An 18,344-nucleotide genomic window follows, 5' to 3' on the forward strand; every position below is an offset into this window, starting at 1 on the left:
AAATAAACTAACCTCATCTAACCGACACCCTGGTATTACAATTAAATAAACGTACCTCATCTAACCGACACCCTGGTATTACAATAGGAATATTAAATAAACTAACCTCATCTAACCGACACCCTGGTATTACAATAGGAATATTAAATAAACTAACCTCATCTAACCGACACCCTGGTATTACAATTAAATAAACGTACCTCATCTAACCGACACCCTGGTATTACAATAGGCATATTAAATAAACGTACCTCATCTAACCGACACCCTGGTATTACAATTAAATAAACTTACCTCATCTAACCAACACCCTGGTATTACAATAGGCATATTAAATAAACTAACCTCATCTAACCGACACCCTGGTATTACAATAGGCATATTAAATAAACTAACCTCATCTAACCGACACCCTGGTATTATAATAGGCATATTAAATAAACTAACCTCATCTAACCGACACCCTGGTATTACAATAGGAATATTAAATAAACTAACCTCATCTAACCAACACCCTGGTATTACAATTAAATAAACGTACCTCATCTAACCGACACCCTGGTATTACAATAGGAATATTAAATAAACTAACCTCATCTAACCGACACCCTGGTATTACAATAGGCATATTAAATAAACTAACCTCATCTAACCGACACCCTGGTATTACAATAGGAATATTAAATAAACTAACCTCATCTAACCGACACCCTGGTATTACAATTAAATAAACGTACCTCATCTAACCGACACCCTGGTATTACAATAGGAATATTAAATAAACTAACCTCATCTAACCGACACCCTGGTATTACAATAGGCATATTAATAAACTAACCGACACCCTGGTATTACAATAGGAATATTAAATAAACTAACCTCATCTAACCGACACCCTGGTATTACAATAGGCATATTAATAAACTAACCGACACCCTGGTATTACAATAGGCATATTAAATAAACTAACCTCATCTAACCGACACCCTGGTATTACAATAGGCATATTAAATAAACTAACCTCATCTAACCGACACCCTGGTATTACAATAGGCATATTAATAAACTAACCTCATCTAACCGACACCCTGGTATTGCAATAGGCATATTAAATAAACTAACCTCATCTAACCGACACCCTGGTATTACAATAGGCATATTAAATAAACTAACCTCATCTAACCGACACCCTGGTATTACAATAGGCATATTAATAAACTAACCGACACCCTGGTATTACAATAGGCATATTAAATAAACTAACCTCATCTAACCGACACCCTGGTATTACAATAGGCATATTAATAAACTAACCGACACCCTGGTATTACAATAGGGATATTAATAAACTAACCTCATCTAACCGACACCCTGGTATTACAATAGGCATATTAATAAACTAACCGACACCCTGGTATTACAATAGGCATAATAAATAAACTAACCTCATCTAACCGACACCCTGGTATTACAATAAGCATATGAATAAACTAACCTCATCTAACCGACACCCTGGTATTACAATAGGCATATTAATAAACTAACCGACACCCTGGTATTACAATAGGCATATTAAATAAACTAACCTCATCTAACCGACACCCTGGTATTACAATTAAATAAACTTACCTCATCTAACCAACACCCTGGTATTACAATAGGCATATTAATAAACTAACCTCATCTAACCGACACCCTGGTATTACAATAAGCATATTAAATAACTAACCTCATCTAACCGACACCCTGGTATTACAATAGGCATATTAAATAAACTAACCTCATCTAACCGACACCCTGGTATTACAATAGGCATATTAAATAAACTAACCTCATCTAACCGACACCCTGGTATTACAATAGGCATATTAATAAACTAACCGACACCCTGGTATTACAATAGGCATATTAAATAAACTAACCTCATCTAACCGACACCCTGGTATTACAATAGGCATATTAATAAACTAACCGACACCCTGGTATTACAATAGGCATATTAAATAAACTAACCTCATCTAACCGACACCCTGGTATTACAATTAAATAAACTTACCTCATCTAACCAACACCCTGGTATTACAATAGGCATAATAAATAAACTAACCTCATCTAACCGACACCCTGGTATTACAATAAGCATATGAATAAACTAACCTCATCTAACCGACACCCTGGTATTACAATAGGCATATTAATAAACTAACCGACACCCTGGTATTACAATAGGCATATTAAATAAACTAACCTCATCTAACCGACACCCTGGTATTACAATTAAATAAACTTACCTCATCTAACCAACACCCTGGTATTACAATAGGCATAATAAATAAACTAACCTCATCTAACCGACACCCTGGTATTACAATAAGCATATGAATAAACTAACCTCATTTAACCGACACCCTGGTATTACAATAGGCATAATAAATAAACTAACCTCATCTAACCGACACCCTGGTATTACAATAGGCATATGAATAAACTAACCGACACCCTGGTATTACAATAGGCATATTAATAAACTAACCGACACCCTGGTATTACAATAGGCATATTAAATAACTAACCTCATCTAACCGACACCCTGGTATTACAATAGGCATATTAAATAAACTAACCTCATCTAACCGACACCCTGGTATTACAATAGGCATATTAATAAACTAACCTAATTTAACCGACACCCTGGTATTACAATAGGCATACCAAATAAACTAACCAACACCCTGGTATTACAATAGGCATATGAATAAACTAACCGACACCCTGGTATTACAATAGGCATATGAATAAACTAACCGACACCCTGGTATTACAATAGGCATATGAATAAACTAACCGACACCCTGGTATTACAATAGGGATATTAATAAACTAACCTCATCTAACAAACACCCTGGTATTACAATAGGCATATTAATAAACTAACCGACACCCTGGTATTACAATAGGCATATTAATAAACTAACCTCATCTAACCGACACCCTGGTATTACAATAGGCATATTAATAAACTAACCGACACCCTGGTATTACAATAGGCATATTAATAAACTAACCTCATCTAACCGACACCCTGGTATTACAATAGGCATATTAAATAAACTAACCTCATCTAACCGACACCCTGGTATTACAATAGGCATATTAAATAAACTAACCGACACCCTGGTATTACAATAGGCATATTAAATAAACTAACCTCATCTAACCGACACCCTGGTACTACAATAGGCATATTAATAAACTAACCGACACCCTGGTATTACAATAGGCATATTAATAAACTAACCTCATCTAACCGACACCCTGGTATTACAATAGGCATATTAATAAACTAACCGACACCCTGGTATTACAATAGGCATATTAAATAAACTAACCGACACCCTGGTATTACAATAGGCATATTAAATAAACTAACCGACACCCTGGTATTACAATAGGCATATTAAATAAACTAACCAACACCCTGGTATTACAATAGGCATACCAAATAAACTAACCTCATCTAACCGACACCCTGGTAATACAATAGGCATATTAATAAACTAACCGACACCCTGGTATTACAATAGGCATATTAATAAACTAACCGACACCCTGGTATTGCAATAGGCATATTAATAAACTAACCTCATCTAACCGAAACCCTGGTATTACAATAGGCATATTAAATAAACTAACCACATCTAACCAACACCCTGGTATTACAATAGGCATATTAAATAAACTAACCTCATCTAACCGACACCCTGGTATTACAATAGGCATATTAATAAACTAACCTCATCTAACAAACACCCTGGTATTACAATAGGCATATTAAATAACTAACCTCATCTAACCGACACCCTGGTATTACAATAGGCATATTAATAAACTAACCGACACCCTGGTATTACAATAGGCATATTAAATAAACTAACCTCATCTAACCGACACCCTGGTATTACAATAGGCATATTAATAAACTAACCTCATCTAACAAACACCCTGGTATTACAATAGGCATATTAATAAACTAACCGACACCCTGGTATTACAATAGGCATATTAAATAAACTAACCTCATCTAACCGACACCCTGGTATTACAATAGGCATATTAATAAACTAACCGACACCCTGGTATTACAATAGGCATATTAAATAAACTAAATCACGCCCTGGTATTACAATAGGCATATTAATAAACTAACCGACACCCTGGTATTACAATAGGCATATTAAATAAACTAACCTCATCTAACCGACACCCTGGTATTACAATAGGCATATTAAATAAACTAACCTCATCTAACCGACACCCTGGTATTACAATAGGCATATTAAATAAACTAACCTCATCTAACCGACACCCTGGTATTACAATAGGCATATTAAATAAACTAACCTCATCTAACCGACACCCTGGTATTACAATAGGCATATTAAATAACTAACCTCATCTAACCGACACCCTGGTATTACAATAGGCATATTAAATAAACTAACCTCATCTAACCGACACCCTGGTATTACAATAGGCATATTAAATAAACTAACCGACACCCTGGTATTACAATAGGCATATTAATAAACTAACCGACACCCTGGTATTACAATAGGCATATTAAATAACTAACCTCATCTAACCGACACCCTGGTATTACAATAGGCATATTAATAAACTAACCGACACCCTGGTATTACAATAGGCATATTAAATAAACTAACCTCATCTAACCGACACCCTGGTATTACAATAGGCATATTAATAAACTAACCTCATCTAACAAACACCCTGGTATTACAATAGGCATATTAATAAACTAACCGACACCCTGGTATTACAATAGGCATATTAAATAAACTAACCTCATCTAACCGACACCCTGGTATTACAATAGGCATATTAATAAACTAACCGACACCCTGGTATTACAATAGGCATATTAAATAAACTAAATCACGCCCTGGTATTACAATAGGCATATTAATAAACTAACCGACACCCTGGTATTACAATAGGCATATTAAATAAACTAACCTCATCTAACCGACACCCTGGTATTACAATAGGCATATTAAATAAACTAACCTCATCTAACCGACACCCTGGTATTACAATAGGCATATTAAATAAACTAACCTCATCTAACCGACACCCTGGTATTACAATAGGCATATTAAATAACTAACCTCATCTAACCGACACCCTGGTATTACAATAGGCATATTAAATAAACTAACCTCATCTAACCGACACCCTGGTATTACAATAGGCATATTAAATAAACTAACCGACACCCTGGTATTACAATAGGCATATTAATAAACTAACCGACACCCTGGTATTACAATAGGCATATTAAATAAACTAACCTCATCTAACCGACACCCTGGTATTACAATAGGCATATTAAATAAACTAACCTCATCTAACCGACACCCTGGTATTACAATAGGCATATTAAATAAACTAACCGACACCCTGGTATTACAATAGGCATATTAAATAAACTAACCTCATCTAACCGACACCCTGGTATTACAATAGGCATATTAAATAAACTAACCGACACCCTGGTATTACAATAGGCATATTAATAAACTAACCGACACCCTGGTATTACAATAGGCATATTAAATAAACTAACCTCATCTAACCGACACCCTGGTATTACAATAGGCATATTAAATAAACTAACCGACACCCTGGTATTACAATAGGCATATTAATAAACTAACCGACACCCTGGTATTACAATAGGCATATTAATAAACTAACCTCATCTAACCGACACCCTGGTATTACAATAGGCATATTAAATAACTAATCTCATCTAACCGACACCCTGGTATTACAATAGGCATATTAAATAACTAACCTCATCTAACCGACACCCTGGTATTACAATAGGCATATTAAATAACTAACCTCATCTAACCGACACCCTGGTATTATAATAGGCATATGAATAACCTAACCGACACCCTGGTATTACAATAGGCATATTAATAAACTAACAGACACCCTGGTATTACAATAGGCATATTAAATAAACTAACCTCATCTAACCGACACCCTGGTATTACAATAAGCATATTAAATAACTAACCTCATCTAACCGACACCCTGGTATTACAATAGGCATATTAAAAAATGAACCGACACCCTGGTATTACAATAGGCATTTTAATAAACTAACCGACACCCTGGTATTACAATAGGCATATTAAATAAACTAAATGACGCCCTGGTATTACAATAGGCATATTAATAAACTAACCGACACCCTGGTATTACAATAGGCATATTAATAAACTAACCGACACCCTGGTATTACAATAGGGATATTAATAAACTAACCTCATCTAACCGACACCCTGGTATTACAATAGGCATATTAATAAACTAACCGACACCCTGGTATTACAATAGGCATATTAAATAAACTAACCTCATCTAACCGACACCCTGGTATTACAATAGGCATATTAAATAAACTAACCGACACCCTGGTATTACAATAGGCATATTAATAAACTAACCGACACCCTGGTATTACAATAGGCATATTACATAAACTAACCTCATCTAACCGACACCCTGGTATTACAATAGGCATATTAAATAAACTAACCTCATCTAACGGACACCCTGGTATTACAATAGGCATATTAATAAACTAACCGACACCCTGGTATTACAATAGGCATATTAATAAACTAACCTCATCTAACCGACACCCTGGTATTACAATAGGCATATTAAATAACTAACCTCATCTAACCGACACCCTGGTATTACAATAGGCATATTAAATAACTAACCTCATCTAACCGGCACCCTGGTATTATAATAGGCATATGAATAAACTAACCGACACCCTGGTATTACAATAGGCATATTAATAAACTAACAGACACCCTGGTATTACAATAGGCATATTAAATAAACTAACCGACACCCTGGTATTACAATAGGCATATTAGTAAACTAACCGACACCCTGGTACAACAATAGGCATATTAAATAAACGAACCGACGCCCTGGTATTACAATAGGCATATTAATAAACTAACCGACACCCTGGTACAACAATAGGCATATTAAATAAACTAACCGACACCCTGGTATTACAATAGGCATATTAAATAAACTAACCGACACCCTGGTATTACAATAGGCATATTAGTAAACTAACCGACACCCTGGTATTACAATAGGCATATTAGTAAACTAACCGACACCCTGGTACAACAATAGGCATATTAAATAAACTAACCGACACCCTGGTATTACAATAGGCATATTAATAAACTAACCGACACCCTGGTATTACAATAGGCTTATTAAATAAACTAACCTCATCTAACCGACACCCTGGTATTACAATAGGCATATTAATAAACTAACCGACACCCTGGTATTACAATAGGCATATTAAATAAACTAACCTCATCTAACCGACACCCTGGTATTACAATAGGCATATTAATAAACTAACCTCATCTAACCGACACCCTGGTATTACAATAGGCATATTAATAAACTAACCGACACCCTGGTATTACAATAGGCATATTAATAAACTAACCTCATCTAACCGACACCCTGGTATTACAATAGGCATATTAATAAACTAACCGACACCCTGGTATTACAATAGGCATATTAAATAAACTAACCTCATCTAACCGACACCCTGGTATTACAATAGGCATATTAATAAACTAACCGACACCCTGGTATTACAATAGGCTTATTAAATAAACTAACCTCATCTGACCGACACCCTGGTATTACAATAGGCATATTAATAAACTAACCGACACCCTGGTATTACAATAGGCATATAAAAGAAACTAACCGACACCCTGGTATTACAATAGGCATATTAATAAACTAACCGACACCCTGGTACTACAATAGGCATATTAATAAACTAACCGACACCCTGGTATTACAATAGGCATATTAAATAAACTAACCACATCTAACCGACACCCTGGTATTACAATAGGCATATTAAATAAACTAACCTCATCTAACCGACACCCTGGTATTACAATAGGCATATTAATAAACTAACCGACACCCTGGTACTACAATAGGCATATTAAATAAACTAACCTCATCTAACTGACACCCTGGTATTACAATAGGAATATTAAATAAACTAACCTCATCTAACCGACACCCTGGTATTACAATAGGCATATTAAATAAACTAACCTCATCTAACTGACACCCTGGTATTACAATAGGAATATTAAATAAACTAACCTCATCTAACCGACACCCTGGTATTACAATAGGCATATTAAATAAACTAACCTCATCTAACAATACCCTGGTATTACAATAGGCATATTACATTAACCTCATCTAACAATATCCTGGTATTACATAGCATATTACATTAACCTCATCTAACAATACCCCGGTATCACATAGCATATTACATTAACCTCATCTAACAATACCCTGGTATTACATAGCATATTACATTAACCTCATCTAACAATACCCTGGTATCACATAGCATATTACATTAACCTCATCTAACAATACCCTGGTATTACATAGCATATTACATTAACCTCATCTAACAATACCCTGGTATCACATAGCATATTAAATTAACCTCATCTAACAATACCCTGGTATCACATAGCATATTACATTAACCTCATCTAACAATACCCTGGTATCACATAGCATATTACATTAACCTCATCTAACAATACCCTGGTATCACATAGCATATTACATTAACCTCATCTAACAATACCCTGGTATCACATAGCATATTACATTAACCTCATCTAACAATACCCTGGTATTACATAGCATATTACATTAACCTCATCTAACAATACCCTGGTATTACATAGCATATTACATTAACCTCATCTAACAATACCCTGGTATTACATAGCATATTACATTAACCTCATCTAACAATATCCTGGTATTACATAGCATATTACATTAACCTCATCTAACAATACCCTGGTATTACATAGCATATTACATTAACCTCATCTAACAATACCCTGGTATTACATAGCATATTACATTAACCTCATCTAACAATACCCTGGTATCACATAGCATATTACATTAACCTCATCTAACAATACCCTGGTATTACATAGCATATTACATTAACCTCATCTAACAATACCCTGGTATCACATAGCATATTACATTAACCTCATCTAACAATACCCTGGTATCACATAGCATATTACATTAACCTCATCTAACAATACCCTGGTATCACATAGCATATTACATTAACCTCATCTAACAATACCCTGGTATCACATAGCATATTACATTAACCTCATCTAACAATACCCTGGTATCACATAGCATATTACATTAACCTCATCTAACAATATCCTGGTATTACATAGCATATTACATTAACCTCATCTAACAATACCCTGGTATCACATAGCATATTACATTAACCTCATCTAACAATACCCTGGTATTACATAGCATATTACATTAACCTCATCTAACAATATCCTGGTATTACATAGCATATTACATTAACCTCATCTAACAATACCCTGGTATCACATAGCATATTACATTAACCTCATCTAACAATACCCTGGTATCACATAGCATATTACATTAACCTCATCTAACAATACCCTGGTATCACATAGCATATTACATTAACCTCATCTAACAATACCCTGGTATTACATAGCATATTACATTAACCTCATCTAACAATACCCTGGTATCACATAGCATATTACATTAACCTCATCTAACAATACCCTGGTATCACATAGCATATTACATTAACCTCATCTAACAATACCCTGGTATCACATAGCATATTACATTAACCTCATCTAACAATACCCTGGTATCACATAGCATATTACATTAACCTCATCTAACAATACCCTGGTATCACATAGCATATTACATTAACCTCATCTAACAATACCCTGGTATCACATAGCATATTACATTAACCTCATCTAACAATACCCTGATATTACATAGCATATTAAATTAAACTCATCTCACCAAATATCTAGCATTGGTTGATTAGATGTGAAACTGGAAAATAGTTGATCTACAGCCAGATAGGTTAGCTGACAACGTCACAAAAATAATGCACTAACTCTTTTTGACTCTATGCATACAAGCTGGACTCTACCCACACAGACACTTCAACACATACACACTCACACCGTCGCCAAACACACACTCATCACATATCATCTATCCTGTTAACAAGTCACTTTACCCCTACCTATAAGTACATATCTACCTCGAATCCCTCGTACCCCTAAACATCGGCTCGGTACGGGTACCCCATGTATATAGCCAAGCCATCATTGCTCATTGTGGATTTATTCCTTGTGTCACAATTTTTTCTATTCTGCATTGTTGGGAAGGCTCCGTAAGCATTTCACTGTTAGTCTACACCTGTTGTTTACTTTGCATGTGACAATAAAAATATAAGTTTACATGTCAACAATCCATTGATTCAAAGCCAACCCCGCCTGTTTTGCTCCATGGTTGCGAATGCATCAATTTTTTTGCTAAACAAGCTATAGGGAGTCATTTATGGAGCTATATGGAGTCATTTAGAAATCATGAGAATGGTTACGGTAGTAGGAGAGAGACTGAAGTAGGAGAGAGGAGAGGTACTGCCCTTCACAGGGCCTGACTTCCATCTCCATCAGTCAAGATGGAGTCCAGTCCCAGAGCTCCATGAACAAACACACACAACCTCATCACAGACGTAAGGTAGAAAGAATACAGACGGAACAACTCAGAGCTCTCAGACTGAATGCAAACGGAACCCAGACAAAACAGACTGATAGGACACTCCAATGGGTTGTTCTATTTCAGGAGATGTTCTGCAGCCATTTTGCCTGTTATCTTTATCATCAAACCACCATCATCATTCTGGCCTCTAATCACCCCTAACCACAGATAGAGGGTCAGATATTTTCCAACCCCTAATGGTGAAGGCTATGATTGGGGGTAGGGTAATCTGGTCCTAGATCTGTGGTTAGAGCCAACACACAGTACATGGCGCTGCCGCTGAAATAAAACTCCCATAAGGCCTAGAGTTACCTAAAGGGGCACTGAGCATCATGACAGTCCCTGCACTGACTACATCACTGATGACATAAGCCTATGCAGCTTGTCAGACATGTCATAGGGTACTCTTTAAAAAAATGGTGAGACACAATCTAACCTATGTGAGGTGCAGTCTGGGTGACAGTTGTTTATGCCTGGTCTAAGATTGTGAATGTTGGTAGCCAATCTGACACTTTCAAAACATACATTTACATCACACATCCTGTCTAATGACACGGACTGTCTGATTTAAAAATATGAAGGCACAAATAATTATGCATTAAAGCTGGAGAACACCAAACTAGTCTGGCTGGATAAATACATACATTAATGAATAATAACAAAACAAGGAGCCAAACTACAAATGTAACATGGTAGGTCAAGGTCCAATGTCTTTAAATTAAGTAATTATTTATAAGAATAACATTTCGATGAAGTTGTTACTGTAGGCCTAATAGAGAATGACAGCTGGCGAGACAGAATAGCAGCCTATGCGACGGCCTCTCTCTGTCTTCACTGTTCATTGGTGTTCCTATCCTACTGCACGGAAAGCAAAGCTCTGCTAGCGCTAAAGCAAAACAAACCCTGTACAAACAAAGCCAGACTTGACACATTCGATGCGTGACATTACGCTTACGCACTCTACTTGTCCTGTGTGTTAAAGGACCATAAAACATGTTTAGGGAAGAGCGTTCCCGGATGAAGGCTTCACATGACATGTAGATTAATGTAGACACGCAGAAATAAAACAAATAAGACATGTGCGAATATGTCAACTATGGGATACACCCGTTTGGGCTTTTAAACTCCCTTTAACAGAATGGATGTCACATGCATAAATCGGAACGTTTTAGCAGCTAATGGTTTTACAGAGAAGCAGCTAAACAGATGGGCAATGGCTGCATTTAAGTAGCAAGATTGTTTCAAACTTGAATCGATCGAATACAATGTTAAGGGCAGCATCAATTTCAAACATTTGAACAATAATTGTGGGGTAAAATTGCTAACTTTACCTAGCTAGCTATCTCGTAAGGATCTAATAAATTCCGAATACTTACGGTGCAAGAGTCTATTTAGTATTTTTTCTCTCGGATGTCTTTGCTGCTGTCTCGATTCTCAATGTAACCGAGCAGCTTTTTCTGGTCACGCCAGCGGTGTGTTGTATGCTGGGCAAAACGTCAGAGGAATATGTGTATGTGCGAATTAAAATGTACGGAATCTTTTAAGAAGGCAGTGCAGAATTCCATTTGGTCTGATTCGTTATGAGCCACAGTCCCGGGATAGGCGGCGCACACTGAATATTTATCTACCAGCTCATTGGTCCTTTCCCCTGTGACGTTGAGGGATTTTCATATCCGGATCACAATTGTTTTTTAGATTTCATGAATAATAGCAGCTATGCTCTAGAAAAACATGCTCGAACAATGTTTTGATTATGTCTGTGTTTCTTTGTGTACAAATGATTTATAAATGGGAAAAAGTCAATTTGACCCTTAAACCGGTGAAACAAGATGGCCCTACTGTAGGTCTATCAGTTACAGCTCACAAAACAGTATTCACCAAACCTCCGTGAACGCTGGAAATCACGCTTCTAGAGCTGAGCAACTAGAGGTGAATAATAATATTTTCTAGTAATATACACTCAATTAAATATTTCATTAAATATTTTTGGTAGAAGCCTAACTTGAGTTGTGCGTGGTGTTTTCTATTCATATACTGTACTGTTTTTATTTTGTGTTATGTCAAAATCACAAACAGATTGAAAATATGAAACAATTTCAACATGTCTAGGCTGTGAGAGTGAAACTCGACATTAAAATAAGACAGTTTGTTTTAAATCATTTAACGTTGCAGCTACTAACGACCACACATTGAGCAATGATTGACTACATCATTTAATGATATCTGATGGTTTTATAATGAGAAAAACAAACAGTTATTGGATTAAAGCAAAGGATGTTTGACTTTGTTCAGCGACTTTAATAATACACCTCAGAGATACATATTTACACATATACATAGATATGAATGCATATCATTAATTATATAACATCTGTATCAATACTTGTTACCGTAGGAAAATAAAGAACAAAATAATGCGGCAATGTGCTGCATAACAATGTGACACACAGGAACAACATTGTAATCTCACTGGGTGCAAATCGAAAAAGATATACAGTAGAACAATAAGTTATAAAAACAGTTATAACTAAAACGGTTATAACCAAAACAGTTTAAAACCTAACCTATTGCGCGTGCTGAAATTTGAGACAACCATCATTCTTTCAGCACACGACGTATAGTTAGTTAGTTATATTCCATCTTCGGTTTTCAGTGTACAGACTGCATTCTCAAATGAGCAAAAGGATGACATTTCTATTAATATATGTCGTCTCAGGAGTTGAGAATTTACCATGGAAACATGCTCCGCCAACCAATTAATAAAATATCTTTGATATACTTAGACCCACGAAAACATATCCATGGCCTTCATACACAACATACACATTAAATGAAAAATACGAGGTATAGGATAATAAAATCTGTACACATCTTTCTCAAATAAATGAACTTGATACACGTTGATTAACGCATACAAATATTTCCTTTTAAGTTTATACTCTCTGGTACAGTACACAGTTATTTCAACACCAATTGACCTGACATGAATCTTTTTATGGGAATCTCAATCTTCAGGGGATTTCTGTGTAGTGTATAGGATTTCACTTTGAGCCAAGAGAAAATGATTCAGAAGAACATCCTGAGCACTGTTATTGTTGAAGTATCTATGATATCTGACCGTCCTGTAATATCGCCCCTGCCTAAAGGAACACCTGGTAGTTTAAAGCCCAGCTCTCTCAGATCACTGGGAACAAAGCCAAGAGTTCACTAATAGCCCAGACAGCACAGGTGGAGGAAGGAGAAACAGGGAGGGAGAGGGACTGGAAATGTACTGGGGGGCCTCTGGACAAAGCCATAGATATACACAGTTGACCAAACTCAAAAAGTAATTCATGACAATTCCATTCTAATTTTACATTCTTGCTAGAATGTGATTGTCTCGACACTTTTACAGTTTAGTTTGTCTTGGGGGATCCAGTAGAAACATATGAAATATAAATCCATCATCTATTTTTAAAGTCACTCAGGAGAGGACTGAGGACATACTGAGGAGGTTGACTGCCTGACACAGAGAAACATTATGACACAACTGGTTACCAGAGTCCACAGGAGAGAGACTGAGGCGTCTGTTTGTTTGTCTGTTGAAGTGTTGAGTTCAGTAGACGAGCTCCTGGCTCCATATCACTGTCACCTTGTTGGAGTGGGAGGAGCGGGACCGCGCTAGGCTAACAAAGCCCGCCTGTGTGTGTGAATGGAGCGGGTGTGTCCTTCCTTGTTCATCTCTGTCAAACAGGTAGGGGAGAGGCCTGAACTTCCTGTTCTCAATGTGTGCTAGCCCTCAATCACAGTAAAAGACTAGGACACTACCTCTTATCCCTGAGAGTAGAGTATGTCCAGAGGAAAGCAGTCTTCATTACCTTCCCTTCACATTGACAGATAAGCAGCTATTAGACTGCTTTCTGCTACATTCCAGGCAGCCTCCACTTCAGTATGAGAGTGAAGTATCTATGGACTGTAATGAAAACTAATGTGTGCAAGCATTTCACTGTAAAGGCTACACCAGTTGTATTCGGCACATGTGATAAATACAATTTGATTTGAACAGTAGTAGAGGGGAAAAGTGCACGTGTCGTTTGAACAGCCAACCACTGAGTGGCGCTGTAGCTGTGTCTCAGGGCTTAGAGGGGGCGGGACTTTAGGGCTTGATGTCAGAGAAACTTGTGTAGGTTTCACTGCAGCTGGAGGAGGTGCTGAGGTTGCCAGTTACACTGCCCTCTGTAACACAACAAAACACACACAAGTTAGTTTCCATTAGAGTCCACAGATACTTCTAAAACAAACTAAAATACAGACACACTCCTGTCACTTTTCAAAATAGCTATTTAGGTTGCAAGATACAGTTCCCTCTTGCACAAACCGAGAGAGAGAGACTGAAGAGAAAGAGGCAGACAGACAGATGGAGCCAGTGTACCTGAGCTGCAGAGGGACTGCGAGGACTTGGACTCTGTGATGAGGGTGAGAAGGTTGGCTGCTGCTACCCAGCCATCTTTGTTGCTCCCCAAGTTTCTAACAAACCACTGTCCGTCACCTCCCTCTTTAATGAGCTGCACCATGTCTCCACTCTTCACTGACAGGTCCTGAGGCCCTCCTTTCTCCTTCTCATAGTCCGCCACCACTGTGAACCTGTCGCCGACAGCCTGGGGTCACAGGGTAAAGGGCAAAGTTCATATGTTTGCGTCCAGTGTGTCATGTTACTATGTGTGTTGCTAGGGAATAACAAGTAACTTTCATAACATGTTGTATACATGTTGGCGACCATGACTCACCAGCTTCCTGCCTCCCTCATCCTCAGGGTCAGAGTTCATGGGGTCCTCGGCGCTGGAGTACCCATCCTGCACTTCTGGCACATCCATGGAGAAAGAGGCCTTGTTCCAACCTAGGGGGAGGAGGGAAAGAGAGAAGGAGAGTAATATAATTCAGCAAACTCGATTTGCTATCTAGATTAAGATTTAGCACTGGCACCAAAAATTCCAAGACACATCCAAGATAGATTGCAATTTAGAGAACGTTATTGTCATGGAATGTTTGATCCCAACATGGAGGATAGTTTGTCAAACTAGAGAAAGGGAGTGAAACTCAAGAGGAAAGGAAGAGTGGACACTAACACAATCATACACAAGACAAGGTGATATGTACAGTGATAGGTGACGTTGACAGAGTACACTGTAAATCCTCAAACAGAACCACAAGAACCAGATTAGAACCCAAAGAACATGATTGAATAACCAAGAAGAACAGACGTGGAGTCCTAGCATCCAGTGAGACCTAGATCAATGCATTGTGATCCGTCAGAAACACAGACACACAGCAACCAACACATGCTACAGAGAGAGACACACAGTTTGCCTTACAGTAAACAAACGACCCAAATCAGTATTTTCCGGCTGTGAATATCACACAGATATTCAACAGCAAATCTCAGAGAGAAGATTTGTCTGTGATTGTGGAACAAGCCAGTGATTTGTGACTATGTGTTGGGGGGGGGACATTCTGTATGTGGAAGAAGAAGAGCAGGATCCAGGCCAACCACATAGTGCAGCAGCGTGTTCCTCCCAGACATGTTGTCACACTACCTCTCCTTTTGGCATGTAAGAGACTAGAGGTGCTGAGCCACTTGGCCCTGCTCAGAGTGATGTGAGGAGTCTGACCAGGCTCTAAGGAGAAGAAGCAGTAGCAGTCAGCAACGTCGTCCAGATGAACGCTGTGTCTGACACTCAGGTGGCTTTGAAGTACACAGGTGTAGGTTGACTCATCCATCAAACTGTCTTACAAAGGCCTTTGAGGCCAACAAGGCATGTCATAGATTTTTCACTTGTTTAAATCAAGACATTGTTGTATGCATCTTCTGTGTCAACGATCGTCAGATTTGAATGATCTTATCTGGGTCATCTCCATGTTGCAGTCCCTCGTCAGTCCAGTGTCTTTAGCTAGACAGTACCAATGCACTCAGCGGGCCCCGGTGGCTGAATGTCTTACATTTATCTACCACAATTCATTCCCTCTCCAGTTTACTCTGCTTGCATGATGGTCACACATAGATATATTTTGGGATGATGGGGAGTTGACATGGTGCTGAGATGACTACAGTGAGGGAGGGTCAGGATGGATGGATGACTACAGGGAGGGAGGGTCAGGGTGGCTGGATGACTACAGTGACGGAGGGTCAGGGTGGCTGGATGACTACAGTGACGGAGGGTCAGGGTGGCTGGATGACTACAGTGAGGGAGGGTCAGGGTGGCTGGATGACTACAGTGACGGAGGCTCAGGATGGATGACTACAGTGACGGAGGCTCAGGATGGACGACTACTGTGAGGCAGGGTCAGGATGGCTGGATGACTACAGTGAGGGAGGGAGGGTCAGGATGGCTGGATGACTACAGTGAGGGAGGGAGGGTCAGGATGGCTGGATGACTACAGTGAGGCAGGGTCAGGATGGCTGGATGACTACAGTGACGGAGGGTCAGGGTGGCTGGATGACTACAGTGACAGAGGCTCAGGATGGCTGGATGACTACAGTGACAGAGGCTCAGGATGGATGACTACAGTGAGGCAGGGTTAGGATGGATGACTACAGTGAGGCAGGGTCAGGAGCGCTGGATGACTACAGCGAGGCAGGGTCAGGATGGCTGGATGACTACAGTGAGGGAGGGTCAGGATGGCTGGATGACTACAGTGAGGGAGGGTCAGGATGGCTGGATGACTACAGTGAGGCAGGATCAGGATGGCTGGATGACTACAGTGAGGCAGGGTTAGGATGGATGGATGACTACAGTGAGGCAGGGTCAGGATGGATGACTACTGTGAGGGAGGGTCAGGATGGATGACTACTGTGAGGGAGGGTCAGGATGGATGACTACAGTGAGGGAGGCTCAGGATGGATGACTACAGTGACGGAGGGTCAGGATGGATGGATGACTACAGTGAGGCAGGGTCAGGATGGCTGGATGACTACAGTGAGGCAGGGTCAGGATGGCTGGATGACTACAGTGAGGCAGGGTCAGGATGGCTGGATGACTACAGTGAGGCAGGGTCAGGATGGATGACTACTGTGAGGCAGGGTCAGGATGGATGACTACTGTGAGGGAGGGTCAGGATGGATGACTACTGTGAGGGAGGGTCAGGATGGATGACTACTGTGAGGGAGGGTCAGGATGGATAACTACAGTGAGGGAGGGTCAGGATGGATGACTACTGTGAGGGAGGGTCAGGATGGATGGATGACTACAGTGAGGCAGGGTCAGGATGGATGACTACTGTGAGGGAGAGTCAGGATGGATGGATGACTACAGTGAGGCAGGGTCAGGATGGATGACTACTGTGAGGGAGGGTCAGGATGGATGGATGACTACTGTGAGGGAGGGTCAGGATGGATGACTACACTACAGAGTCAAACACAGGTATGACATGGACTAGATAGAATACCTTTACACCCAAAGGGAGTTGGGTCACTCTTAATCTCGTGGCTTTTGGCCTTATGGTCAGGGCTAAGGAGGGATCCTGTTGGCCGAAGAAGAGAGACAGAAGAGAAGGAAACA

General features: G+C 39.0%; 2 protein-coding genes across 26 annotated transcripts in view; both read right to left on the minus strand.

The window, feature by feature from the left end:
* Positions 1 to 12,452, minus strand: part of cab39l (calcium binding protein 39 like) — a 29,047-nt gene extending 16,595 nt beyond the window's left edge. The window contains exon 1 of the mRNA XM_021608565.3: positions 12,186 to 12,452. The gene's annotated coding sequence lies outside the window, so the exon portion shown is untranslated. The remainder of the gene's footprint in view (positions 1 to 12,185) is intronic.
* A 634-nt stretch (positions 12,453 to 13,086) lies between these two features.
* Positions 13,087 to 18,344, minus strand: part of mcf2la (mcf.2 cell line derived transforming sequence-like a) — a 72,861-nt gene continuing 67,603 nt past the window's right edge. For 12 of the 25 annotated variants that reach the window (XM_090240165.1, XM_036982638.2, XM_090240149.1 and 9 more), the window contains 4 exons: positions 18,232 to 18,306; positions 15,576 to 15,685; positions 15,221 to 15,446; positions 13,087 to 15,024 (listed from right to left, as the gene is read on the minus strand). In XM_090240165.1, coding sequence (XP_090096291.1) covers positions 14,945 to 15,024; positions 15,221 to 15,446; positions 15,576 to 15,685; positions 18,232 to 18,306 — 491 coding nt within the window. In that variant the 3' untranslated portion in view covers positions 13,087 to 14,944. Of the gene's footprint in view, positions 15,025 to 15,220; positions 15,447 to 15,575; positions 15,686 to 16,382; positions 16,464 to 18,231; positions 18,307 to 18,344 lie in introns of all 25 variants that reach the window. The other 13 variants (XM_090240152.1, XM_036982637.2, XM_090240154.1 and 10 more) reach the window with 3 other exon arrangements.

Source organism: Oncorhynchus mykiss, chromosome 7 (assembly GCF_057628025.1).
Source record: "Oncorhynchus mykiss isolate SJ-2025 chromosome 7, ASM5762802v1, whole genome shotgun sequence".
Taxonomy (NCBI): Eukaryota; Metazoa; Chordata; class Actinopteri; order Salmoniformes; family Salmonidae; genus Oncorhynchus; species Oncorhynchus mykiss.